Genomic DNA, 27,380 nt, shown 5'->3' on the forward strand with positions numbered 1-27,380 from the left:
AGGCAAAAAGACTTGGATTCTACTCTCTATAGCACTTCCACTCTGCAATATGGAAAGGCTGATTTTTCTCCATGCCACTACACCATGGTGTAACCCCAGCCAGCAGCCAAGCCCTGCTCAGCCACTCACTTACTCCCCCACCAGTGGGATCAGGGAGAGAATAAGAAGGGTAAAAATGAGAAAATGAATGAGTTGAGGTGAAGACATTTCAATAGGGAAAGCAAAAGCCATGCACACAAGCAAAGCGAAACAAGGAATTTGTTCACTGCTTCCTATGGACAGGCAGGTGTTCAGCCATCTCCAGGAGAACAGGGCCCCATCACATGTAATGGCTACTTGGTAAGACAAGCACCATCACTCCAAACATCCCCCCCATTTCCTCCTTCTTACCTTCACTTCACATACTGACCATGATGCCGTATGGCCTGGAATATCCCTTTGGATCACCTGTCTTGTCTGTGTCATCCCAGGTTCCCATGCATCCCAGGTTTCCCCAACAGTGTTCCAGTTGAAAAAGCAGAAAAGGCCGTGGTCCTGTGTAACAAGCCCTGCTCAGCAACAGCAGTGATATCTCTGTATTATCAACTCAGACTTTGTTCAGCACAAATCCAAAACAGCCCCATACCAGACACATGAAGAAAATTAACTCTACCCCAGCCAAAACCAGCACACAGTATTTCATCTTTGCACTCCCTTGGACCCCTCTATGTTGGTTGCCTTTAAACACTCTAGAGAGAAGGAAGGCTTACACTGTCAATGTGTTGTTCCTAGCATAGCAAAGCCACTAATACCAAGTGAATGCTGTGGAAGATGTGACTAGCACTAAAATAAGTCAAGAGACATATTTCAACTTGGCTCATGGTCTGTTTTCACCTTACAATCCATAATCATTTTCAAGAAGTGTTACTGCTCGCTAGTCCTGACATCACCCTTGTGTACCCTGGCTATCAGATATTGACAGAAGAATAGGCAAGACCCAGAACGGGCCAGGAAGAAAGAAAGAATGAAGGGAATGGGGGGGAAGGATAGTTTAAACTAAAAAGAACTATCTGAAAAAGGACTATAGAAATCTGATAGTGCTCAGAATAGTGATGACCTTTGGAGAGCAGCATCTAACTCCCAGGCTTCTTCAGGTCAAAAGAAGATTCTGGCCCTGCAATTCCCTTACCATGTTGTAACAAGAGGAGTGGACAGAAGCAGCAAGAGACCAAAGGTCATGCAAGCCTCACACACAGAGCTACATTGCAGACAAATATATGCAGTATTCCAGGCTAGAAAGGCTTAGCCTTCCTCCTAGAGACAAACTCACACTGTGAGTTGTTGCTCACAGCGTATATATTTTCTCTCTCTTTCACTCTTAGCATGTGTCATGACCATTTCCTCCATCCGTCTTGGCAACTACTAGCAACTACTAGCCCTCATGTTACTTCTTTTCCCTTCTGAAAATATGTGCAACTCCAAAAATCTCCATTCTGCAGTTGAGTTCTGGAAGAAAGGTTTGCTTGTGGACCTCTCATTGATTTCTCATTGAATTCAGGGAAGTCTTTGCCTGGCTGATCAACTATGGGTTTCAGTGAACATTTTAACTAGAGTTAAAAAGGTAAAATTCAGTGCTTGAGTCCAGAGAAAAATACCTGCCACTTCTGTAAAAGAATACATTAGTTCTAACAATCTAGTGCCCTTTAACTTTTCTCCTCATGTACCCTCCATTTTTCCTAACCTGTCCTGTTTAGTATTCAAACCTTGTTTCTTTTCTCTTTTGCCCTGTAATGTAATTTTTTACACCAGATGTTTTGCACATTACAAAGCTGTAAGAAGTGTGACTTGCAGTAATTGCACTGCAGTGGCTGAGATGGATCAGGAATCCCTGAGCTTTTGTTCTGGCAATGATGGTAGTGAGTCATCCTGTAACTTCTGACACTGAATTGCTCTCATCCTAATTGCTCTCCCCCTATTTTCGTGCCTGTTGAGTGGAAGAAGTTGCATCTACCTCACAGGGCTATTTTGGAGGATTAGGACTTTAAAGTGTGCCACAAGCCTTGTTAAGTGTTGCTTAATGTGTTTATTAAGGGGCATGCACAGCCCTGAGATGTTTTTTGTGGGACTCAGGAGTGCTGCAAAACCACAGTGTTTTTTTCTGGAGACCGTGCTGAGCATACAGTAGGAGTTGTCTGTCACAGCAGGGAAGGTGTGCACACTCCCAGGCTGAGCAGCAACCTCAGTACCTGCTCACCCAAGCAGATAGTCTCACCTCCATCTTACTGACATGAAAATTAACACTAGTGTTCTCTTTCTTTCTTTTAGATCCTGGTGCTCCTGTGAAACTGCCTTGTATGCCAGTTAAACTGTCACCTCCACTACCTCCAAAGAAAGTCATGATTTGCATGCCTTTAGGGGGGCCAGACCTCTCTCTCTCATCCTATTCCACGCAGAAGAGCTCCCAGCAGCCTTTGACCCAGCAGCATCACACTGTCCTGCCATCCCAGTTAGCAGCTCACCAGCACCAGCTCCAGTACGGCAGCCACAGCCAGCACCTTCCTTCTGGGTCCAGCACGTTGCCCATTCACCCTTCAGGGTGCCGGATGATCGAGGAACTGAACAAAACACTAGCCATGACCATGCACAGGCTAGAAAGGTAATGGATCAACTTTTAAAATTCCATACTGGTGTGCACTGTTTCCTGCTAACCTCAGCATCAATATCATCACTTGAGTCACATTCATAGGACTTGAATGAGGTGTCTCCTCTGGGGTATAACTTCAAGGCAGAGTCATTTCTGGAGAAACAGAGGCAGAGAAAGAGCCTTTCCAGGATTGTTTGACTAGTTTGTGGCAGAAAGGAAGTAAAGACCAAATTTCCTGAACCCCATTGTCCTGTTCAAGGAAGCAGATAATACAGCCAATGGAAAAGATTTTAATAGGACATGCCTGGCTTGCAGTATGTAACTGCAGAGCTCCAGTTGTGTGGAGGATTGCTAAATGCAAGGAGAGGAAGATTCATAAGAGGGCAATTAGAATCCAATGTGCCACTCCAGCAGGGCATCTGATTAGTATTTCCTATTAGTTCAAAACAATCTATGTGGACTTCCTACAAGTCCTTTAGAAGAATTTTAATACAATATTTAATTTTTTAAAATTAATTTAAATTAAATTATATGTTTCATCCTAAAATAAGTGTTTAACTCCTTTCACAGCAGCTACCATCTTTGCCATTTGCATCTGGCATGAGGTAGTACATTTGATCAGAAATGCCTTACCTACCTTGGGACTTTTTTTGTTATTGTCACTTATGACTATCTCTGAATGTTTCTCCAAGTAATCTGAGTAAGTGAAGCATGTTGTATAAATGCAAGCTGCCCTTATAGACTACAATATCAGCAAGCTTTGGAAAATTTATTTCACCTTGCAGAGGAAAACTGAGAAAGTTCCAGAATAGGGAAGATAGTCTGAAAAATTATATGTTTTATTTAGTACCAAGGACAGCTTTGTAGCCAGCTTGTTCTAGGAACATCAGATCATCCTGTTACACAGGAAGACAAAATAGTTTGTTAAATAGGTTGAACAGACATAATGCCTAATGATTTATCCCAGTATTTCTGTCTGATAACACTACCTTCATTATATTCCATAGTTGGAAACAACTGGATTATTGATGGCAGTTTCTCCTTACTGCTTGAAAAAGAGTCAGGCGACCAGAAGCTGTCTCACACTGCCACCTTATTTTAGTACCAGAATATTGACACATCTGTGATTACATCATGGGTCTAATGTTTCTGCATCATGGGGGAATTATCAGCTGTGGAAAAATTACTAGGGCTATGAAGGAGATTCTTATTCCCTTCAGTGAAAGAGATGAAGAGGTAGGATAGAAAGAGCATCCACGTTGTCCTCCACTGCCATACTCAGTGACTACCCATTTACCTTTCACACTGCCAGCATGGCTGGTCTGGTGCCTCTGCACCACCCCAAAATTCAATGCACCAAGCACAGAGCACAGCTGTTGTCTCCCAAAGGTTCCTTTGGGGATGCACTGCCCATGCCGTCCCCAGCTTAGATCGGATGTCTTTATGTCTGGCTCACACTGTGTGCAGCAGGTCCTTTGTTATCCTGAGCCAGTGACATCTCTCAGAGTATGACTTCATTGTGGCATCTGTTGCCCCACAGCAATGAATGCTCCAGTTTCTAGTCATCCATCATGTTTATGTCTACCAATACGTTTAACTGCTTGAAAGACGGTGATGCTGTTTGGGTTTAACTATTATTTTGAAACTGAAGCTCTGCTGCTTGTTAAAAACTGAATATGCAAGCATTCATGTCCCAGTCTGAAGCAATTGCTTCCCTTTGCAATTAATAAGAGGAAAATAAGAAAAGGTCGTGACACTGATATTTCACATTTAAAATGAATACAAATCCTAGTTCATGATATTGCAGACAGATTTTTCATAGCCTTTTTTTATGTTGACTAACTTAGTTAAATCATGGATTAATGTATTGAGTACTTTGTTTGTGTTCCTTGTCAAAACAAATCAATAACTTTTGCATTCACATGGGAGAAAATAGGTCATGATCATTTCCTCTGCAACAGCAAGTGTTATTTTTGTAGTATATAGAGGTAAAAGTATTTCAACCCATTTACAGTTCTGTGGAGCTGATCTTGCTGTTAAATTCTTCATCTCCTTTTTTCAAGCCACATTGTAATCTAGATAAATTTGCCAAGTGTGCTTGAAGATTTGTGCAGATTTTTAAAATATATTTCTTTAACTTGGGAGACAATTGCTTGCACCAAATGCCACTGTTTTCTACTATTTTTGACAGTACTTACTTTCCCTTATTGTAAAAATCTGCGTTAAACCCCAGAGAAATTATACTGCAGAATTTGTCACTGCACACTTCAGCCCAAAAGTCTTGAGGGCCTGTTAAAACTGCAAAGATCCTAGATCTTCTTCCTCTGTTTGGAATTTGGTAGTGTGCTCATATCTGTAGCATGCAAAGGATATGGAGTGACATCCTACACCTTGCTGATCCTTCCAAGTTAGCAAAGTACTGGGCCACTACTGCTGGGTCAATAATCCTGAGGAGATGAGAGAGCCTGATAAGTCTCTAATCACCTTTTGGTGAATACTAAGGGGGTTTTCCTTCTGATCTCAGACATTATCTCAAAAGTATCCTACAATTTTACAGAATAATTGCCATGGTGCTGCAGTAATAATGCCGCCAAATCTGGTAATTTGGGGGATTATTTAGAATAATGTTTTGATTTTAATAAGAGATGTTCTTATAGACAAGTACAGATCAGGTTTCAGCTCTAATATTTTTCTTCTTCTTCTGGAATTTTTCCTTTTCTTCCTTGTATCTAGTTTCTTTGGTGCAGTGGAAGCTCCTCAAGGTCATTTAAGCTATAATGGTATTTGCTGAATCAATTTGTATGAAATCCACATTTTGCTCAGTAAACTTCTCTTAGACCTCACAACTCTTGTTCACCGGGTCTCTGAATGTGGATATGAACAACAAATGAAAGGCTAAAACCTTCCCTTCCTCCAGCAATCTGGATTTTTTGCTTACACAGATAAGATCTCTGGAATTCAAATAGTCTAACAACATCTGAAGACTGATAGTTGAAATCAGTGCTTTGCCAATGAGCCACAGGCTTGCCAGAGAAAAATGAGCTTTCCCTCTGTATAGACCTGGGAGCCAGATTTTTCTGTCTTTGACCTTGAGAAAGTTACTGAGAAAGTTACTGAGTCTCTCTATCTCTATTTTCCCCTCTGCAGGAGTGATTGCATGTAACTGCCTCACCTAGATCTAGAGCATATTAATAAGTTAATATCTTAAGGTACATTAAAAGGCATGTAATAGCTGTTCAAGTCCCAGTTGTTCTTATGACTTAAAATGGCAGTTAATTCCTGGATTTTTTATTCAGTTTTATTACAGACATTATAGAACATTAAGTTGATTTATGCACTTAATGCTTTTGATTGCAAACATTTTCTGGTACTTATAATATCTATTCATAACCTATTCTCAGAAGGGCAATCTGCCCCTTGTCATAGTATGACTATTATGACATGTCATTTGTGCTGCCAGTTTGCCTCTATTTTCCCTGATAAATTACCAGTTTTATGGTAGATTAAGGTGAAACAGAGAAATGTGTAATTTCCATGTAACCTTTTTTCTGCAGCCTCTGTTGCTAATTTGTGTCCTACTGCAAATTACTTTCCCCTTTAGCCCAAAGGGTGTTTGCCAAGCTTATGTAAAACTGTAGATCTGGACACCATTTTTTGCCATTTCAGAATGCATTTTCAGACTTGATGAAAATCTGGTAAGCCCTGCCACCAAAATATGCAGATTTCATTGTCCTGACTGAACTGAATTTGAGAAGAAAGACCGTGCCTCAAAGCTGTGAATCACAAACAGTGGCTGAGGAAGCTTTAGAAACTCTCTTGCGACACCTAAATTTGTCTCTAATTTTGACTTAGTGAGGCAGTTTCTTGATCTGAAACAGCCTGATTTTTTGCCTTGCCTGTGTAATTCTCAGCCTGAGTCACCTGGAACGGTGACAATTAATTTAATTTACTCTGTGGGCTCATGTACAGGAGCGGGTGCAGATGAATCCAGGCCTCGGTTTGTTCACCATATGTACTAAAGAGCTGTTAAGTAGCAATATCTCACTCCAGGCTAGAATTGCCTCTGTGGCAGAGCAGTAAAAAATCACCGTGTCCAAAAAGACTGCGTGTGAGACCAGTTCCTCTGGGACACCCAACTCAGCTTCAGACTGTAGATTTATGAAATGAAATGCATTAGACATTACCACCAGTGTCTTGCAAATCTTATGAAACATATTTGAGTCAGAAAACATTTATCTTCCATAAAACTTGTCAAGAGAATTGCATCTTGTCTAAACTTTAGCATTGCCTAAGGATAGAAACACTTAATATTTATAGCTCTGCCTTCTGTCTCTGTTTCTCACACACATTCCTGTAGTAGAAATGTATATACAGTGGCTTGAAGTTTTTTCAGATTTTTTTGTTTTAACTGGTAAGTGCAGAAAAGTGTACTGTGGATCTGAAAACATTCTAATAAAAATGTAACTCTTTATTCCCCAATTAAATGGCGTGGCATGACAGACAAGAAGTGTGCAGGTTTTTCCCACTAGATTTTACAGGAAGTATTTAACTTTTTTTTTTTCTTTATTTTGTCTGTACCATGAGTCATTTATATGCTTAAATTGTGATTTTTCATTAAAGTATTTTCTCACTAGAAACACTGTAAGCTATAGTGGTGTATCTTTTTTGCTGTTTTGATCATGTAAAGATGATGCAGCAGTAATTGCAAGCTCTTGTTCTAGGGAGCTATGAAATGTCCAGATACATGCATTAAGATCTTCTTTAAACAAGTACTTGCTTAACTGTAGCTCTTTAATTTTGTTGCAAAACACAAAACTGGTTTAAAATGGGCTTTTTGAAACAATAGTGTCCTTTTTGGTGAATAGTGCTAAAAATTTTGTGGTGTAGACTACCTGACCATGTGGGAGTTTTGCTAATGACCCAGAGTCATTTATACGCAATGGACATATCCAGTGACCTTGACTTGTCTTTTTGAAGTATACTGCAGTACTGCATGTATTTCATAAGCACTTTGCTTAGACAGCTGATTTAGTCAAATTGCTGTGGAAAGGGCTGATTTTAATCAAGAACAACACAAAACACTAGGAAAAATGAGGGGCTTAAAATAGAAAGTAGTATTATCAAGAAAGTGGATGATTCAGAAAACTTACAATGAGATGAGAAGCTGCCTATTTCTAGACCACTAGTTCAAATAAAAATCCTCTGTGGTAACTTGTAAATTTTGTTGCCATCCTCTTATCTGCTGAATAACCTAAACTGATGGATCACTTTGATATCTGTTACCCTATGGACACACCTGAAAGGATGCATCCAGAAGCTACAACCATCCTTCACAGAACAGGGATGCACCATATAGTCCTAGATGCTGAACTACTTCTTCCTCCCTTCATTTGTATTTCAGAAGGGTACACAGAGAGTAAGTACAAATTAGTGAATTTGTACTTACTCTCTGTGTATGTATTGTTTTAAAATTAACTGAATGATCCAGTGGTTGTGTGCTTGCAATTGGAGGTTTTGGGTACTTTTTTTAGCAATGTTAACAGAATTTCACAATATTGGAGTTTTTCTCTGAAATTTGATTCCAGACTTTTGAATTTCCTCTCCTTCCTCTTTAAAAGACTTACTCAAAAATTACCTTACAGAGAAAACAGATTTAATGAAGTTCATAATATAAAAATTCTGAAAGCATTTCAATAAATTATAGTTAGTTCAACATTTTTAAAGATTGTAGCGTATGGATGTGTCATTATGAGAATTCAGCTGATGAATTCTAAACTGCATCTGGGATAAAGTTTTTTGTGTCAAACTCATTGAAGTTCAGTACAAAAATTTGCAAGCCAGTTCTTCATGAATCTCTCTTACTTTGTGGCACAAAACATGGGCTATCACTAAGAAAATCATGTTTGTCTCTTCAAGGCTTCTAGTAAAGCTCTGCATCTCGTTGGTTAGTCTGTAATAATACATGTTGGAATTAACAAAATTATTTCTTTGAAGGTGAAGATGATGATAACAGCATGGTATGGTTTGTTCACAGGGTCTGAAGTCTTTTCTTCTCTTTAATTCCTAAGCATATTTGGAGTAGCATTATATTCCTAGAACTACATTTAGAAAAAACTCTCTTATTATGTTATCTGGCAGCCATTTAAGAGTCCGTTCTAACTTTTGAGTTAGAAGAAAGCAAAGTATTTCAAGTTGAAGATGGTAGATTCAGTAGATTTCTGTAGAAAATCTTTTAAAGTGAAGAATACATTTTATTTAAAATACAGAACACCTCTGGTATTTAGGCTAAAATATTCAAGGGAATTGAGGGTACTCAATACTTGTCAGATCCAAGTTTGTGTGCCTCAAGGTCAACTTGGCCAGCACATCTGCTTTCATACCTGTGTTCTTCTGGAAAGTAAAATGGGAGTTTGACATAGAGAGGCAAATGTTGCCCATTTTTCATAGAGCTATTGCATCAGCCAGGATTTCAGTCAGAGGGCAGTTTCTGCTGTTTTACAAATAATCCTGAGCTGCCACCATTTTTGCCTGCCAGTCTCTCATTCAGATTTCATACTGGAAAAGCAACATGAACTATTTAGATAAAAATTGGTTGGGAATCATGGTTCTGTTCCTGACTTTTCCTTTCACTTTTTGTTTGAATTTGATCTTCACCTCCTGATGGTCCCATTTCCTTACATGATATGTTATTTGGTAAAGGAGTTTGAATTCAACACATAAACAGGGCTAGATAGTAGCAGTCCTCACCACAGGTCTTAATCTCATAAGATGCAGAAAATAATCAATCACACCTGTGACAAAAGAAATATGATGTTAGTGCTAATTCTGATTGATCATCAGCACCAAGCTGGATAAAGAGCTAGGGCAGGACAAGGGATATCATCATGGTCATCCCTCACATAACTGTGCCATTAGCAAACAAAGCTCCCAGGTTTTAGCTGCTTCCTGGTTACTCTCATGTGCTCTCAAAGTCTCTTTTCTCCAAGCCCAGTTTCACGTGCTCACTCCCCTGCACGTCAAAGAGCTGTGCACTTGCCATCCTCTCAAGTCACTCATCACTAGTGCAAGCCACTAGTTTTCCCTCTGTCTTTCTACAATTATCCTCTAGTCTATCCTTATTCTTCCTTCCTCCCAGTCTTACTCCACCTTTTGCAGTCAGGTGAAACATTTTCCCCCTGCTGTCTGCACAGCAGCAGAAAGGTCACACAGACACCAGGCTGAAGGTGTGCTCACCACTGAGTAGCTGGTCACTAAGTACGTACCCCAGATCTTTAGTGCTTTCGTCCTGGCTGACAGTATTTCTGTCTGCATGCTGTCCTGCCTCTCCCTAATAAGTGTTGTACCCTAAATCTATTAAGTACTCAGTTTAAACCCATTAGATTTCTTGCTGGTCTTGAAAATCATTCTGTTCTCATTTCTTCTCAAAAAGGGATGAAAGACCACTACTTTTCAATATACAGTGAGAGAAGCAACTCTGCCCTTCATAGATTGACCTGTTTCCTTTAGTTTATTTATTTGCTTTTCTTTCCCAACAGCTCTGGTTTACACACAAGTGACAGTGTTACAAAAACAGGACCTGGGGGCCTTCCAGACATGAGACAAGTGCCAACTGTTGTGATCGAATGCGATGACAATAAAGAAAATGTGCCTCATGAAACTGACTATGAAGATTCTTCCTGCCTCTATCCAAGGCAGGAAGAGGAAGAAGAGGAAGATGAAGAGGAGGATAACTCATTATTTACAAGTAAGACTCATTCCATTTTTCTTTTCTCACTTATTTAATTTTTGCTCTGAACTTGCAATACACAAAGGAAATACAAGGTCTGTGTATTTTGTCTCTTTGCTGTGGCTTTTGCATCTCTCAGGGCTTGACTACATGGGGATGCTAATTCAAAATAGCAAACAGTATGAATTTATAGTGATTTCACTAATATACATGAATTCCTGTCTCAGTAGCGCTCAGACTAAATTCAAATGATAGATTTGGGCTTATATTGGTTCAATTAAAAATTGGCTTTTGGATTCACTTTCCCAAATGCCCATGGTGAAGAGAAGTCCTGCCTTTGGCTTAAGTCAAGATCATGTCAATAGTTACTTCAGGAGGATGAAATAGTTGCCACACATAGAGAATTAGAGCTTTTATATATAGTCAATATTAAATCATTTTGGAATCATAAATGTGCACATGCTTTGAAAGGGGTCACAATCAGAGGATTGAGCTCAGATAAGAGGATGTTAATCAATAGCCATGTCACGATTACAGACTTGGAAAGGACCTGTGGCCTTCCTGACCTCTGTAAGGAAACCCAACTCCTGCCTCAGTGTGGCATTGTAGGACTGTCCCATGAAGACAAGATACAGTATTTTATATATGACAACTGCTTGTCATCCTAGACACTGAAGTTCCAGGCCTTTGGCTTTCTTTTCTTCTGAAAACTGGAAGCAGTACAATCAAACAACATCCCTTTTAAAACACACAGAAAGAAGATTCTGAACCAGGCATGTTTCATCTCCTCAGAAACCCACCTTACCATGCAAGTGAAATTAAGCAGTGTTTGCTCTTAAACTAAAAACGGAACAGAACTGCACTGTCTCACACTCTCCTGACAGAGGCCAAAACCTCTCATGTGTTTGTGTCGCTCTGTGTCTGTCTTCCTTGCTCAAAGTGCTTTGGACATGAGCCTAAGAAAGCAAATTGGAGCCATAAAAGGCCACTAGTTTTTAGGGTCTTAGCAGTTCTTTAATGTGCATAGAGATTTATGCTGCTTCTGATTGACCTTTGATTCCTTCTAGTGCTGGCTTAGACATCTTGGTATTACATTGCAAGAGACATTCAGATACCCCTCTCCTTTCACATCCTGTAGCTCTGCTGCCTGTCCAGACTCTGAGGTTGAATTTTTCATTCCATTATGTGGAAATACTGTACTACAGAAAGCTACACATGCTACCAGCAATTCTGAAACAAGCCCTTCTTCTCCATTCCCCTCTATGGAGAAATATATTAATTTCTATTTTCTGTATACATACAAATTTCAGTTTTTCCTTATTATGATATGAATTGAGGTTAATTGAGCACATGAAGTTAATTACACCCCTTTTCCCATAGTTCATACCAGAGTAAAGGAGAGCCTCATATTGTCCCTTGTCTAGTACTTCTTTGCCAGCTGCATGCTGTAATGAAATGATGACACCTCCTTTGGCAGACCCTCTCCTCTCTCCCACAGGCCCCCTGGCAAGGAAACTCTGCAGGAAGGACTCTTTAGCAATCAAACTAAGCAACAGGCCTTCCAAGCGAGAGCTGGAAGAAAAGAACATCCTCCCCATGCAGACAGATGAAGAGAGGCTTGAACTTAGGCAGCAGATTGGGACAAAGCTAACAAGGTAAGAGAGAAACTTTTTTTTTAATTCTTGCTTTTGGAAATATGTGGTGGGATGTAGTTTTTTCCTTAGTCTTTAAACATTTTAGATCTGTTTAGTTACAATGTTCACAAGAGGAAAAGCCATGGAGAGGAAAAAATGGTTATATACATTGTTTCTGGTTCAGTAAAGCTTCCCATATAACTCCCCATTTCATTTTCCTGCCATATGCTATGGGACCTTTGGTTAAGTATCAGTATGAGCTACATGAATTTGGTTCTTTTTGGTGCATCATTGGAAAATGTTCAGCTTTGATAACATTTTGGACTGTAGCTGTGGGTGCCATTTTATAAGCTATTAGTTTGACCAAAGGTCAGAGGTATAATTTTCTCTTCTGACTGCACCTCCTGTGAGTAGCTGAGACTTTTCCTGGTGCAAAATAGGTTAAGTCCTTCATTGGGTCAGGTTGGACAGATTTACCCTGTCTAAACACCTTCTTCATAACAGTGTTACTCACCAACTGTTCTGGTTTTCTGTATTACATGGGGTATAAAGGGGTGGCCATTAAATGTGGAGGATTTCTGACAATAATTAGTAAACTGAGGTTAGACAGAACTGCCTAAGAACCTTCTATGTGCATGGCATGATTTCTGTAATCAGTTTAATCCTCTTACATTGTCAACTTGGTGGTATGCAGAGCTGGTGAATGCTGTTAGTTGCTCTCCAGTGAGAAAACCACAAGGAGATGGCCAACCAGTTGTTGGGAATTTTCTCGTACACTTTCATTTTTTTATTTTGGGGGTAGGTGGATAAGAGGGAAACACTGCTACCATGTTATGGAGACAGGAAGGAGCTCCTGGTAAATACCACTTTCAGCAATTCATTTACTTTTCTCTCGTGGCCTTGTTTATCACCTCTTTGGAATAAACTAACCACACCTTTCCAAACTGTCTTTGAAAGTTTTTGTGCTGGATCATACTCAACCTACTCCAAAACTCCAGTTCTTCAGTTTTCTTGTTGAGGGGCTTCAGCAAACATGCCCAAAATATGTAAGATTGGTTTGCACTGTTGTTGGTACTGTGATTTTTCAGTTCAGTCTTTACTCAGCTTTATTCCAACCTTGTTAGACTGTAGCTGCAATGGGGCTCTGGGTCCCAAGGAACAGCACAGGACAGCAAGGTCCCAGTGCTTATATGATTAAATTTGAACCCTTTTGAAGCATGTGAAGAATTTAAACGTTTGTCTCTTAGCCTATCTCACTGCTTGACCTTGCAATGACATTAAACAGCATTATCACTGCGTCACCCATTTGCCTAAATTACTTAGGTCTTTCTGAAGTTTTCCAGCTATGGCTGGTGAAGGAAAGTGATGTCATTTACAAACATTGATTCTGCACAGCTCACTGTGCACCAGGTCTTTTTCATTATAAGTATTTTATCTTTCACCTCTCCAAAACCTGCTTTTTTCCTCACTAAACAATATTTTTTAAGCATATGCCTTTTTAACAAAAGAAGCTATTTTTGGCAATACACAAAACTCTTCCTTTCTAAGCCCCATATTCTCATAAAGTTGTTTTTTGTTTCCCCAGTTGTATCTCTGCCAATCTGAGTTTAACAGTTTGAGCTATAATGCCTGATGTTGTCTTCTAATATAGCTAGGACTTAAGGGCAATCACAAATATTTCAAATAATTAGAACTGTGTATATATGAGTTCAAAAAAATAGATGAGCTGATTAACAGCTGTTTCATTCCTGCTTTATATCAGTGTAACATCACTGAAAATGGTAGAATTCCACAAGCCTTAACTGGAGTGGTATAGCTGCCAGTCTGACCTTTAAATTAGTAATATTTACAACTTAGTATCTCATCCTTTTGAGTAGTTGAAAATAATCATGAAATACGAGGAGAAAACAATTTTTCTTATATCTAATGTGTAAGAAGCCACAGACATTTCAGCAGCAAAAAGGAAAGGTGCTTGTCTTACCAGTGTTTTATATCTAAATGCGATATATCCATGCGCACAAACTGATGAATATTAAGTTAAAATGGACAGAGTATTTCAATTTGGACAGTATTTCCTTACTGTCCAGACTTTATTACTGAATCCATCCTTTGCTGTTGCTTGGTAATTGTCACACAGTGATGCAAATGCCAACCAAAATTAAAGTAGTGAAGCATTTATAGTCCTTAGAGAAGATGCTAGATGCAGACTATAATTGCAGCTGGCAATTTTGGATTTCAGAGGGATTTGTACTGCTCCACCAATGGTCCCCTAGGGTTTAAAATATCCAGCCAATCAAATCATATATGCTGCTTACAGAAGTAAAAAATGCAGAATAAAAACTTCAGCACAGAGTTATTGTCTGTAATGGATCAATTAATTTTCACCAAGAGGCTGATTAGGATACTTCAGTATTTATGCATAATCCTCACAGTATTTAATTTGGAAGAGCTCATTGGCTGCCACATTTGGCAGATCAGAATTTAGTATTATAAAGAGAATGCATTTTTCAAAGATGCCTCTATCCAGGCATATTGAGATTGGCTGTTGACATATTGTGTGCGACCAAAATCGTCCCAGGTGCAGTTCCTCCAGCCTTATTAGAGTTGCACTGGGAATCAGTTTGGCTCAGAAAGGTCTGTTCAGATCTTGTTTAAATGTAGTTTGGAACCTCTTGTTATTCCCAGAAAATTATTATGACTTGAGTATTACATCAGCCAACTGGAAGAGAGAGAGATTCCACAGCAGAATTTAATTTCCTGTGCTGGGAGAATTGTGCCGTGACTTACACCAGGCCAATTGTAAGGGTGAGGCTGGAGGGACTGTATCTTATAGGAGGACCTGGCCTACTACACACCTTGGTGCTCACTCAGCCAGGAGAGAAATTCTTTGTGCCTGTCATAGAAACATTTCACATGAATTGTGAAGTCGTGCTTCCCTGGTCTTCGTCCTGTGTCATGGCTCAGCACATGCAGACCCAAGCAAAAAGGGAGCTTCTTGCCCAAGGTGGCAAAATATGTCCTAGCAAAGGCAGGAGATTCCACATCATATGAATTCCAGCCACATGAATAGGCTGCTGCACCATAAACCATTTCTGAGGAGTCCTTGCATAGCAATTATGGCAATTGATTACAGCAATTAATTAGAAGATCTCCTCCTCTAACCAAACCAGAATGGATTACTCCAAAATGTGACATCTCCCATGAAGCAAGGAGCAAAAATAGTGAATTAAGATGCAGAACTTTCAGCTCAAAACCACATGTGGCATGGGAATAGGAAATGGATGCTGGAGGCCATGTTCTTGGCTGCTAAAAACCTTTACAGCTCCATTATCTTCCACTCTGAAATGCAAACCTTCTGTGCTAAGTAAATCTTTAAGTGGGTATGATGTTCTTTTTTTTTTTTTTTTGCCTGTTCAGCTTCTCCTTAATTCCTCCTCCATTTTATCCCTCTGGTGCCTGCACAGCTTAACAGCTGCTCAAGAAGTGTGCATGTCTGACCATAAGACAGGAGAACTGTCTTACACTGAAAGGAGAACACAGAGAAAAAAACAGTGCTCTGAAAATTTACATGGAGAGGGAGGAAAGAGACAGATGTCTCTCTTCTGCCTGTCTCACTGGCTGTGTTGGACCTGCTGGGAAGCACAGGTTCCCTGTTATTCCTGTTAGAGAAGCAGCCAGGAGGACTTGGATTTAGCTTTCAATTGCTGTCAGGGTGAGAGGAATGGGGCATACCCAGGCTGTGACAGTGAGCATGGAGATTTTCCCAGGGCAATGATAAAGGCCTGTTGGGAAGCCCTAGTGAAAAGGAGGGCCAGCACTGATGGGTGATGGACAGCAGAGCTGCATGTCTCCCACAGACTGCAGGAGTGTCCCCTGGTACTGAGACAGGTACTTCAGTGCCAGTCCTTGCACTTCTCTTTCACCACAGAATAAAAATGTTGGTCATAAAAGACCACACAGACTTTCTCAATCAACATATTTGGTAAACAAAAGAGCCCTTCACAGAAACACCAGACTTTGTACTCTCTTGGAATGGGAAGACCTGGGTTTTTTTGTGTGTCTTTCACAAAGTCTCCCTCATACTCTGAGACAATGTGTGTCTTTAGACTGTCTGATCTGCCATACTTCTGACACGGGGGGCTTTCTAAAACATTCAAGTATTTTTCAGTACCTTAACCCACCAACTCTGGTGAGGGTCCTCATTAGCAATTAGATACAGGAGTATTAAAACTGAGATTTTAGTCCACTGCTTTTCAAGAATACAGTGCATTTATTTGTTTTCCCTGATTGTTTTCATCCTGGCTTCTCTCACCTGCTGGAATTGGATGATCTAATAACACAAAACATCCAGTGATCCAGTGTGCTATCATCATGTTGTTATTAATCAATGTTAAGGGAACTTCTTGATATTCGCAGTATTATTACTGGTCAACCTAATGTCTGTCTCATCAGCACACTCCTACCCACTGTCTGCAGCTCTGGAGACAGAGGAGACACATAAAGGCTGTCCACTGGCAGTAGTGCTTGTCAGGGGACTGCTACCCTTCACTGGAAGGTGCCACAGGCAAGCCAGTAAGATTTTGCAATCCAATAAGAGTTTGTGCCATGCTGCTGCCAAAAGCTGTTAGTTGTAGGGGTCATATTTATCATGCCCAGTGTGAAAGCAAAGAGAGGTGAGGTGGGGAAGCAGTGTCCTGTGCATTAGCTGACTAGGAAATGAGAAACAAATAAAGAAAGTAACTACCTATTGCCTCTTTCCTGACTTTGAGAGATGCTCTTCCAATTGCTTGACTGAATCCTGTGTGTGTCACTATATACGTTCTGCTGGCTTTAAAGCAGTGAATTAGAGGCAAGTTTCTCTGCCAGGTATACAGTAGTGCTCTGCATTGTTTTTTGTATCTTCCTAGATTTATTCACTACAATACCTTACGGTACTGTCCTTACACCAGCAAGTGGAAAATCGTGATCTGAAGCAATATAAATAGTATATTGCAAGGATCATGAGGCAATAGATCACAGAGTTGCTGTCTGTGTGCATATGGCTGTAAATAAGTACACTTGAGATCTGGACATGCACACCTGCTAGATGTGTTTTTATAGTCCCACTGATGTTTTGGAAATGGTACCAAGACATCTGTGACTGAGAAACACAGCATAAGAAGTCATAAAACTCTATGGAATGGCGGGTTTGACAGATGGTGGTCACCTACTACCTTGTTGAGAAAGGTAATCTACACATTCCCTGGTCAATACCACATCTTCCTCAGCTGTGCTGAAAAATGCTGCTTAGAAACAGAAATCCTGTGATGGAATTAACTTGGTGAATTCCCACAAGTATAAAAAATTGTCATTGATTTTTAAAATGTCATGAGGCTGCCGTGAGGTTTTTGGACTCATTCCTATCAGATACTAGAAAGAAGAGTAGACAAATTGGACAGTTTGGGAAGAGGATTGGACTGCCAGCATCACCGTGAAGGTAACAAATATTACCAGTACTGAGGAAGGGTGAATCTGCAAGGCTTGCACAGTCATTGAAACACACAGCAGTTCCTTCAGAGGTCTGAGGGGACTGAATAGTTTGAAGCAATCATTTTTATTTACTAGAATTTAGAAGAGATTCAGCTTTTTGAAATGGTTGATTGTTTAAGCAGAGTTGCAGTCCCACTAGGGAAGGGTTTATTCAGCCAGAGGATGGCAGCATGATGGCCCCTGTTAAGCATGGCTGAATCTCCTCATGGCTGGTCCCCATCTGGTGCTGTGGAGGGAATTTTGTGCCCTCCCTATCTCCGAGTCATTTAGGGATAAAAAAGAATGGGCAGACAGCAGGATTAGGCTTTATTCAAAGACTTCATTTTGCTGGGTAATGTGAAATAATTTCTTCCTAATTACGTTTGACGTCTGCAATTCTCACACTTATTGTTAGCTTCCACTAATGAGAGAAAAGCAAGTGCCTAAAGCAAGAGCTCATCCCCGACAGCAGCACGCACGCGTGGTTGTGTGTGAAGCTTGCCTCTTCGTGTGCAGGGTGCTGGGGATAAATCACATGGAAAATGGGATTGTGGTAAACAAGCTCATCTAAATCCTGGATTAGAGGGGACAATGTGACAGCACTAGATACATGAATAGGGGTGATGGAGAAAAAGTGCAAAGGGCTGAGCCCCAGTTTCTGCTGCAATGGTACCTAGGGAAAATGGCATTTTTCCCCTTTTAATTTTGCTTCATGAGGAAGCTATTCATTTGCAGAAGCCACAAGGGAGATATCAAAATTGCCCTTAGCATCAGGAGGAAGGCAGGAAAAGCAGACAATTATTTATGGGTGACGAGCTGAAACTGAACTACCATTACACATCTGGGCTCAAGCGCAGGGAATAAATACTTTGAGCAGAACTGGTCTGGGTTCTGTGCATTGGTGCAGATGGGAGATGGGTGTTCAAGGCCCTTGACAGCCCTCTTTTCTGTGATCAGTATCCTGGTGAGCTCTGATCTGCTGAAAGGAAAGGTAGCTTTTTAATTAGTTAAAATACTCTGAGAAGGCTGCATCTTCCACCAGCTTTCCAACCTCAGGCAAGCCACTGAAAGAGATGCACACATCTATTTATTTATTTGTTTGCTTGTTTGTTTATTTAAGGTATGTTGATGTCTCAAAAACTGCATACATGCCTATGAACTTTGGAACATTCCATTAGTTGACAAACTCTCATTGACAGCAACATTTGTGTACTTTCAAAAAACCACCCCAATACCAAGATCTCTTTACGCATCTAACTCTGTCTTTCAGTAGGACAGGGATCCTCATTTCTGAGCACGGTTTGCACTTACCTCTTTGTATGAGGAGTTTCCATGGCTAATATCATCATTCATCACAGAAAATGGCATGCCTAACATCATGATATGCTATTACTATCATTTTGATGGTTGTTTTGCATTTCATAGCTAACAGCATGAGCTTGCTTTGTCTGAGTAATTTGCTATGGCAAAAGGTCAGTGGAGCAATCAAGGGAAAGGGGACGTGACAGTGTCACCACAAAACACATCACCTCTACACACTCCCTGGTTTGGGGGATGAATAGTGTCCTTAACCTTTGCAGCTCCACCTTGGCATGGGATGAAACTGCCCCCATCAATTTTGCTCAGCTAGGGCCAGCAGATGTTTTGTTATTTATGGAAGCAAAACCTTGCAGAGCAGATATAGTCTGTCCTTGGGCAGATGTGTCTCTCCATGTTAGAAGATGGAGCTCCAAATATACAGAGACATTTTATTTATGCTAATATAGAGGAGGAGGAACATTGTTCTGAGGAGAGGGATTATTTTAATGGTACACAGCGGGGAGTGGCATTTGAGGGCTACGTCTCCCCAGAGGCATCTGTGTGACTACTGATGAAATGGAAAGTGTTTTCATCATGTCCAAAGTTCATTTCAATCAGAAATGTCACCAGCCTGAAAGGAATTTGTTTTTTCTGGGGTCTGTTACTGTTCCTGTTTCTGTTCTTGTGGAAGTAGTGCAAGTCACACTTTCCTGTCATTGAAACACCTGTTTCTTCCATGCTTTATCTACGGAAGTTGAGGCAAAATGGGGTTACAAATTCCCCTTCGTGCTTCCCATACTCTTCACCCCCCTGAGACTGGCTGTATTTGAGGTCTAATTCAGGCTGTCAACACAGCTGAGACAAATATATTAAATCTACCTTAATTTCCTTTGCAGTTCCAGTGGGGTGTGGTATCATTCATTTTCTGCCCCAAATTGATTGCACTTTTGCTTTTAGTTGTCAAACCTACTGTCAGCTTTTATATAAGAGGAAGCCACATTTCTCTGCTGGGCAAAATAATTCATGGTGATATAAATAAAGCTTGTAGCACTAACAGAATAACATATTTTGGTAATAGAAATAATCTTATTTATGCAGTAAACAAGAGGCCACATGGAGTCTGTGCAGCATTTTCTTTTGAGTAAAAGAATGGCATTAATAAAAATAGGTGAAACAAACACAAGCAAGGAAGTAACTGCTTAAAAATGTTATATTCTGGATTTAAAAATTAAGGTGGTTTATTTGTTGGGTTTTTCTTTTGCTGGTTAATACTGACATATTTAGGGCAGCTCCATTAAGAACTAGCTTATAGATTTCCACCTCTAAAAAAATCTAACCATAAATCTTCATATTTTGTACCTCCTGATAGTAGGTAGTTAATCACAAGCACAACAGTTGCTTAGCTTGGATGACCTTGTAATTTCTGTAAAGGAAACAAATCAAGTGGGAGTACAAGATAAAAGAAGCAGACTGGCAGGAATAAATTTCTCTTTATAGTCTGCTGATTGTAAAATAGAGAAATTGCTCTTGGAGCAAAATATTTAACCTCTCTCAGAAGTTATATTTGCATTTCCCCTCCAGTTTTTATCATGGCCTACTTAGCAACACATGTGCAGGACATTTAATGGAAGCAATCCTTGTAAAACAGTCAAACATGTATTTGAAAGCTGATCCAAGTCAGGATTTAAAAGTTGTGTTTATATATATGTTCATATATGTACCCTGTGGAACATACTATTTCCATTACTGTGAGTACAAGGAGAACTGCTAGAGGAGTAAGTCTGACTTGTGTGCATGGTCATCCATCTACATCCAGAAACTCTGGAGTTTCATGTGCAGGCTATTGTATGTGAGTAAATAGAGGGGACTTTCTGAAGAGAAATAAATAAGGTTTAATATTTGTGTTTGTTTTGTGTAGGACTAAGTGTCTTTTGGACAAATGTATCAAGAAAGCAAATATCCTTGCCATTACACCTGGTACAATCATGTAATGTTAGAATTTTGCATTTGAACATTTTCTCTAAGACATAGTGTTAACAAAAGGATCACTTAGAGATGAATGGGGTCTCTTTTTGCATATGTGCAGAAAACTTACAACCAATCTTTTAGAGGCAGGTTTGGATAAGAATTATGCTCCCAGTTCCAGTGCAGAGGGATTCACAAGCCATGCACAGACCACATGTGGGAATTAAACTAAGTCCTTAGCCTCAGACCTGACAGTGTGAAATTACCATTTGTGTTAATAACTTCAGTGAAGAGGAAGTGTTCTCGTATGTGGTAGACCGCATCAATGTGTCCCTAAGTGTGCAGCCTGTAATATTCATTACTTGTCTTTCTGATAATAAATAACAAACCAGCGAACTACAGGGAAAGCACATTAGCACCAAGATTAATTCAGAAACCTGGTTCTTCACTGACATCCCTGAATTCAGGAGGCAGCAACACTACTGGTAAATGAAGAATTAATAAAATAAGCATTCAATATATTGTATTTGCTCAATGAGCAAGCATCTATAATGTCAGGCTAGACTATTTATCCTGCAGAATACTGCAGTTTTTCAGCATGCTCGAAAAGTCTTCACGATTTTCTTTATTGAAGTAATCAAGACAGAAATGGTCTTCCTGCCTCCCTGCAATTGGCTGGCTTTGATTTAAAAGCCTTGCAAGCAGGGACTCTGATCTCAAACATCAGGGGCTGCAGAGGCCCTTCAGTGGGGAAAAGGCATGGTTCCTGGACCAGGGCCCTGTCTCTTCTACAGGCTCAGGGACATCAGTTACCTGGTGGGGTGGCAGATGGGGGCTTGGGTGCACCCAGACCCATTAGGGGAGCATGCAGGAAGGTCATAGATTCATATCATCACAGAATGATTTGGGTTGGAAGACACCTTAAAGACCATCTGATTTTAACTTCCCTACCATAGGCAGAGACACCTCCCACTAGACCACGGTGCTCAAAGCCCCATCCAGCCTTACCTTGAACACTTCCAGGGACGGGGCATCCACCATTTTCCAGAGAATTTGTTTCAGTGCCTCACCATCCCCACAGCAAAGAATTTCTTCCTAATATCTTATCTAAAGCCTCCCTCTGTCAGTCTAAAGCCATTCACCATTGTCCTGTGACAATGCTCTTATGACAAGTCCCTCTCCATCTCTCTTGTGGGCCCCCTTAAGGTACTGGAAGGCTGCTATATGTAAAGTGTGAGTAAACTCCCTCCTTGGGAAGTACAGAGGTACAGAGAAAGGTCTCTGGTCATCTGCCATGAAGGGATTTTCATAGCCCCATCAGCTGACCCACCTCCAGTTAAACCTGCAAGCAGTATGGGAAGCATGGTCCTTCAGCCTCTGGCTGCACTGGAGAGTTGGATTACCCAAACTGTGCTCCAATTCTGGCTTTCCCTGAGCACTCTGTGCCCCTATTCAAGGACTTCCCTGCCCCAGGAAAGCTTTAATATCCAAAGTTCAGCTATAAAAGAAAGAGGGCAGGCAGCCCCTCTGAAAGGAAGTGGTTTGTTTGGAGCTGCATGTCAGTCTCAAAGTAGGGAGCAATTTCTCTGACAAGAGGTTTGGTGCCTTTACATCTCCCCATTGTGGGGTTCCCAAACTGATCCCAAAACCTCCCTCTGGTATGTCCAGGGAAAGGAGTGGCTGATGTTCCAAAGCCAGAACATTCCCTGAGTCTCTACCTTTTCCTGTTTAACAGCAAATTGTAAATGCCTGATGTCCTTCACCTTCAGGTGGTGCCAGAACCATTCAGCTTTCCCTTGTTTGAGCAGACATAAAAGATAAGATAGAGACCTGGGCCATTGCAAGCATCATAGAGCCATGTGATATTCCACCATCTATTTCATCTTCCCCTTCAGACTAGACTAGCAAAGAAAATCTAATACTCTACTGCAGTTAAAAGAGCTGCCAATATTTTGCACTGCACTGTTTAATGCCAGCAAAGGGCTCCATCATGTTTTCTAATGTGACATGACAGATTAAGAAAGGCTCAGTGGTGGAAATATATGATTTTTTGCCTCTGAAAACCATCATATATGACAGATTTTTGGGAGCCACTTTTATTTCCATTTGTTTTGACTAATTCCTCTCTTCAGAGTCTGTAGTCTGTTTTAGTCTTATTTCTCACTGTATTTCAGTAATGCTGGTAGCTCCCCCCACCCCACCTCAATTAGAGAGACTGTGCAGAATTTGGCCTCAATCTGAGGGAGTTTTGGAGCAGATATCAAAATAGTGATGGGGAAATGCAAAACATCAGTGGAGGAATACCAGGCATGACAGCTCACTTGTCTCAGCATCCTTCCTGATGGTTGCACACTTGACTGCCTCAGATTTGATTCTCCTACCTGCCCATCGCTGTACCTTGCCTTCCTCTCAGTTCTGTGCACTTGTCACAAGACATATCATGTTTTAACAATTAGGGCATGTGTTAAAATCTTCCAGAGAGCAGTGCTGCTTCACTATTCAGCATAAAAATATAAATGAAAGGATGAACTTGACCCAGCTTTACTAAAGATTCAGTGCCATCCTTATTTTCTTTAATATTTCTTCAATTCATCATGTCAGCTGTGAGGAGTACTCAAAGACAAGAAGAAAAGCAAATGTCACTCCTATATTCAAAGAGGAGTCAGGGAATTATAGGCCAGTTGACCTCACATTCATCACTGGGAAGGTGATGGAGCAGCTAATCCTGGAAACCATATTCAGGCACGTAAAGGACAAAAAAGTCATCATTAGTCAACATGAATTCACAAGGGCAAGTCATGCATGATTAATGTGATGAACTTGTTAAATTACTGACCTAGTGGACAACCAGGGAGTAATAGATAATGTCTGTGTAGATTTCAGTAAGGCTTTCAACACTGTCTCCCATAAAATTCCTCAGGTGTCCAATACTGGGCCCAGTCATTTGGACTTTTCTATCCATTTGCCCATCCAGTCCAGAGGCTTGTTCAGTGGCACTCAGTCTGGCTGGACTCCAGTAACTATCAGTGCACCCCAAGGGGTCAGTACTGGGTCCAATCCTCTTTAACAACCTTCATTAGTGATCTAGATGATGGGCAAAGCGTATCCTTGGCAAACTTGCTGGTGACACCAAACTGAGAGACATGGGTGATGAACTACAGGATAGTGCTGCCATCCAGAGGGACCTTGACAAGCTGGAGAAATGGGCTGACAAAAATCTCATGAAGTTCATCAAAGGCAAGCACTAATTGCTGCACCTAGGAAGGAACAACCCCATGCACCAGTATATGTTGGGAGCTACCCAGCTGGAGAGCAGCTTGGCAAAAAAGGATCTGGGGGTCCTGATAGGTATGAAGTTGGACATCAACCAGCAACTTAGTGGGGGGAAAAAATGGCTAATGGTATTTTTGGCTGCATTAGTAAAAGTATTGCCAGTAGGCCAAGGAATGTGATCTTTCCCCTCTACTGTGAGGCCACATCTGGGGTGCTGTGTCCACTTCCAGCTCAGAATCACAGAATATTCTGAATTGGAAGGGATCTTCAAAGATCATCAAGGCTCTTCTGTAGAAAAGAGATATGGGCATAAGAGAGAGTCCAATGAAGGGCCACGAAGATGATGGAGATAATGAACTGGAGCATCCTCCCTATGGAGAACAGCTGACCGAGCTGGAACTGTTGAGCCTAGACAAGAAAAGGCTCAGGAGATCTTATCAATGTGTATAAATACCTGAAGGAAGGGTACAGTGGGGACAGAGACAGGGCTCTCCTAAGTGGGGCCTGGTGACAGGACCAGAGGCAATGGGCAGAAACAAAACAAGGAGGTTCCCTCTGAACATCAGGAACATTATTTCTGCTCTGAGGGTGACCAAACACTGTCACAGGTTGGCTAGAGAGATTGTGAAATTCCTCTCTGTGAAGATATTCAAAAGTCATTTGGACACAGTCCCAGCTCTAGGCAGCCCTGCTTGAGCAGAGGGGTTGGATCAGATGGGTTTCAGAGCTCTCTGCCAAACTCACCATTCTGCAATAGCACAAGGTATCAAAAGAACCGACAGTGTCAATGTATATTAGCAACATCTTTGGTTTTTGAAGTGTATGACATTGTTGGCTGATTTTTTTGTGTGTGCCTTTGGCCAAATTCTGTCTCAGACTTCCCCAAATCATGATTCTCTTCATTCTCTGCAGCCTAAGGTTTCTATGAATATGTTTCATAAAGCTATTCTGCTGCAATGTTTGATTAATTTCTTCTGATTTGGGTTATTGCACAATGACTATGCCAGCAGAGACAATTTAGCCAGGTCACAAGCTTTGAAAAATGCCTGTCTATGACATGTAGACTGTAAGAGTCTCTAGCTTACTTCAGTCTCAAGAGAGTGTGGGATTAGCTCTTGTGACCAAACTCCTTGTGTTTTGCTCTATGGAAAAAGTTACCAGGACTCAGTTTCTAAACAAGAACATCTCACAGACGTGATGCATTCACAAGGAAATCAATTCCATACACCCAGCTTCCTTCAATAAGCATTTCTCTCAGCCCTGCACTTTCCCATCCCCTCAGTCCATCTTTGACACAGCAAAAAAAAACCCAAAAAATGGAGTTCCAGTTTCCTTCCAAGAGTTTTCAGTGTCCCTGCACCCTTGTATAGCTCTTTTCTCCTTTTCTAACTATCTGAAGCAAAACTTTAAGATTTGCCTTCAACACTTTCTATTTGTGGGTGAATCCAGAGACAACAATCAGCAAATTATTGTTCTTCCTCACTTGGGGAATTTGGGAGCTTGGTCCTCTCACAAACATCCCAGATAGCCTGCAGTGGTGCTGCCTGGTATCTATACAGCAGCAGGGATCTCCAGTAATGCATTGTACAGCAGTGTTCTGATGTCTCTAAAGAAGAAAACAGTGGTAGTGTGTATTTAATGCACATTTTGCTAACAATACTGCTCAGAGGAGTTTGAAAAGCTGGTAGAGTGTAGTAGTTGTGAGACATTCCCCCCAGCTCCAGTTCATTAGCAGCTGGTGCTCATTAGCTGGTCTCAGCAGAGCAAAGTTGTTATTAGTATTAGATAATCTCCAGTCATGAGAGTAGGCTTACTACCCAATAAACTATAGGGTACAGATCTAAATTCAGTCTGCCTGTAACATAAAACACAAGTCCACATGGCTGTGGCCATTGGGGGTGGAAGGAGGGCCTGGGAGGGTGTATCCTTCAACTTCCCTCTTCAGTATGGATGAATGAGAAATTGCATGTTTTAAACTAATAAAGAAGTTGAGCAGAACTGGGAAGCAGGCACTGTTCTGTTTGCCCAGACCATCCTAGCCAGCATGTTTTAGTCCAATCTGCAGCCTCTCATAGAAGTAGGTGCAGTTTCCAGCTTTATGAACACTTTGTGCATCATCAGTAAATGCTCAGAATGGAGTTTTTTTCAGGGTGACTGTGATGATTTCCTTTCTGCCTTTTTCCAAGCCTCCTGTCCTTGCCATCACTGCAACTAGATATGCAAAAGACAAGTGTATGCCACAAAACCAGGGCATTGAATGCCCAGGACGGAGGTATTTCAGTCTTGGCATTTGTGTGTGCCCTGCAGGGAAATCAAGACTTCTCCTATGGCATGTCTACAGCCATGAACAAACATGCTGTGTTCATTCTGAGTACAAAGTGTTTTAAATATTCATTCTTTTCTGCCTGAATGCCAGCTGCAAAGCTATTCAGTAAGGAGCTCAAACAACAGTCACCAATGTAAGGGAGTCTTTCTTTAGAGGGCAAACAATTGCAAAAAATGTGGACTTTGACAGCACCCTCATTTGAAATATCACAGGGAAGATAGCTACAACACTTTCCAAATGAGATTTAAGAAATGAAGTGTCTGAAGTGTAAAGGAGAAATTATTCTTTAGGTCAACAGGGCTAGGAATAGTTTTCTCTCCCATTTTATATAAAGATGGAAGATGTCATTGGGCATTACCTCCCCCTCCATAGTTCAACATCACTTCTAGTTAGGAGAAAAAAAAAATGTAAAGAACACTGGTATCACCCCAGTAGCTAGATTGTGGTAATGAAGCAGGTTATCACATTGATAAAGTGTCAGGTGGAACAAGGGAATGTGCAGGCAAGAGTACAAGCACCTGAGAGTAGTTGGAAGACTGAGTGCGTAGAAACTTCAGTAGGGGCTGAACTGAGCTCTCAAAACTTCAGGGAGAAAATATAAAAAGCTGATGTCACACTATGCAGGGGACAAAGAGAAAGGCTGCATCCTGCTCAGCATAGCACAGAGGGTTTGAATGTCCCTCTGGAAGTCTTTTGTTTCACAAGGCGGGGTTGTTTATTTTGAAGTTAAGCGTATTTGCCTGGAAATAGGATCTTTGTTACTTTGGAGATTATTGATTCCCGCTGCTAATTCGCTATTTGATGTGATAAGCCTCTTTATAGCATTCCATTTGTTTTGCTGTGGAAACATGTACAAAGCAACAACAGAAAAAAAGCTTATAATTTTGTAGTCCAAATTTAGCCTCCAGGTAATTATGTGTATCTCAGTAACTTCAAGAGAAGAAAAGCCAGATGGGACAAATTCTCCTGAATAAAAAATATCTTGTCAGGCTTTTAGGCCACTAGATTTGAATCTAAAGGTAATGA

At 40.8% G+C, this 27,380-nt stretch overlaps 1 protein-coding gene and 1 long non-coding RNA gene across 20 annotated transcripts in view; one reads left to right on the forward strand and one right to left on the reverse strand.

The window, feature by feature from the left end:
• The window catches only part of PHACTR1 (phosphatase and actin regulator 1), a 295,559-nt gene that overhangs the window by 237,997 nt on the left and 30,182 nt on the right, over positions 1 to 27,380 (forward strand). For all 19 annotated transcript variants that reach the window (XM_086902301.1, XM_086902312.1, XM_086902348.1 and 16 more), the window contains 3 exons: positions 2,305 to 2,635; positions 10,159 to 10,367; positions 11,848 to 12,004. In XM_086902301.1, the coding sequence (XP_086758427.1) occupies positions 2,305 to 2,635; positions 10,159 to 10,367; positions 11,848 to 12,004 (697 nt within the window). The remainder of the gene's footprint in view (positions 1 to 2,304; positions 2,636 to 10,158; positions 10,368 to 11,847; positions 12,005 to 27,380) is intronic.
• The window catches only part of LOC147655727 (uncharacterized), a 56,675-nt gene that overhangs the window by 16,473 nt on the left and 12,822 nt on the right, over positions 1 to 27,380 (reverse strand). The gene's annotated exons all lie outside the window — the stretch shown is intronic.

This window comes from Cyanistes caeruleus, chromosome 1 (genome assembly GCF_971803275.1).
Source record: "Cyanistes caeruleus chromosome 1, bCyaCae1.hap1.1, whole genome shotgun sequence".
Taxonomy (NCBI): Eukaryota; Metazoa; Chordata; class Aves; order Passeriformes; family Paridae; genus Cyanistes; species Cyanistes caeruleus.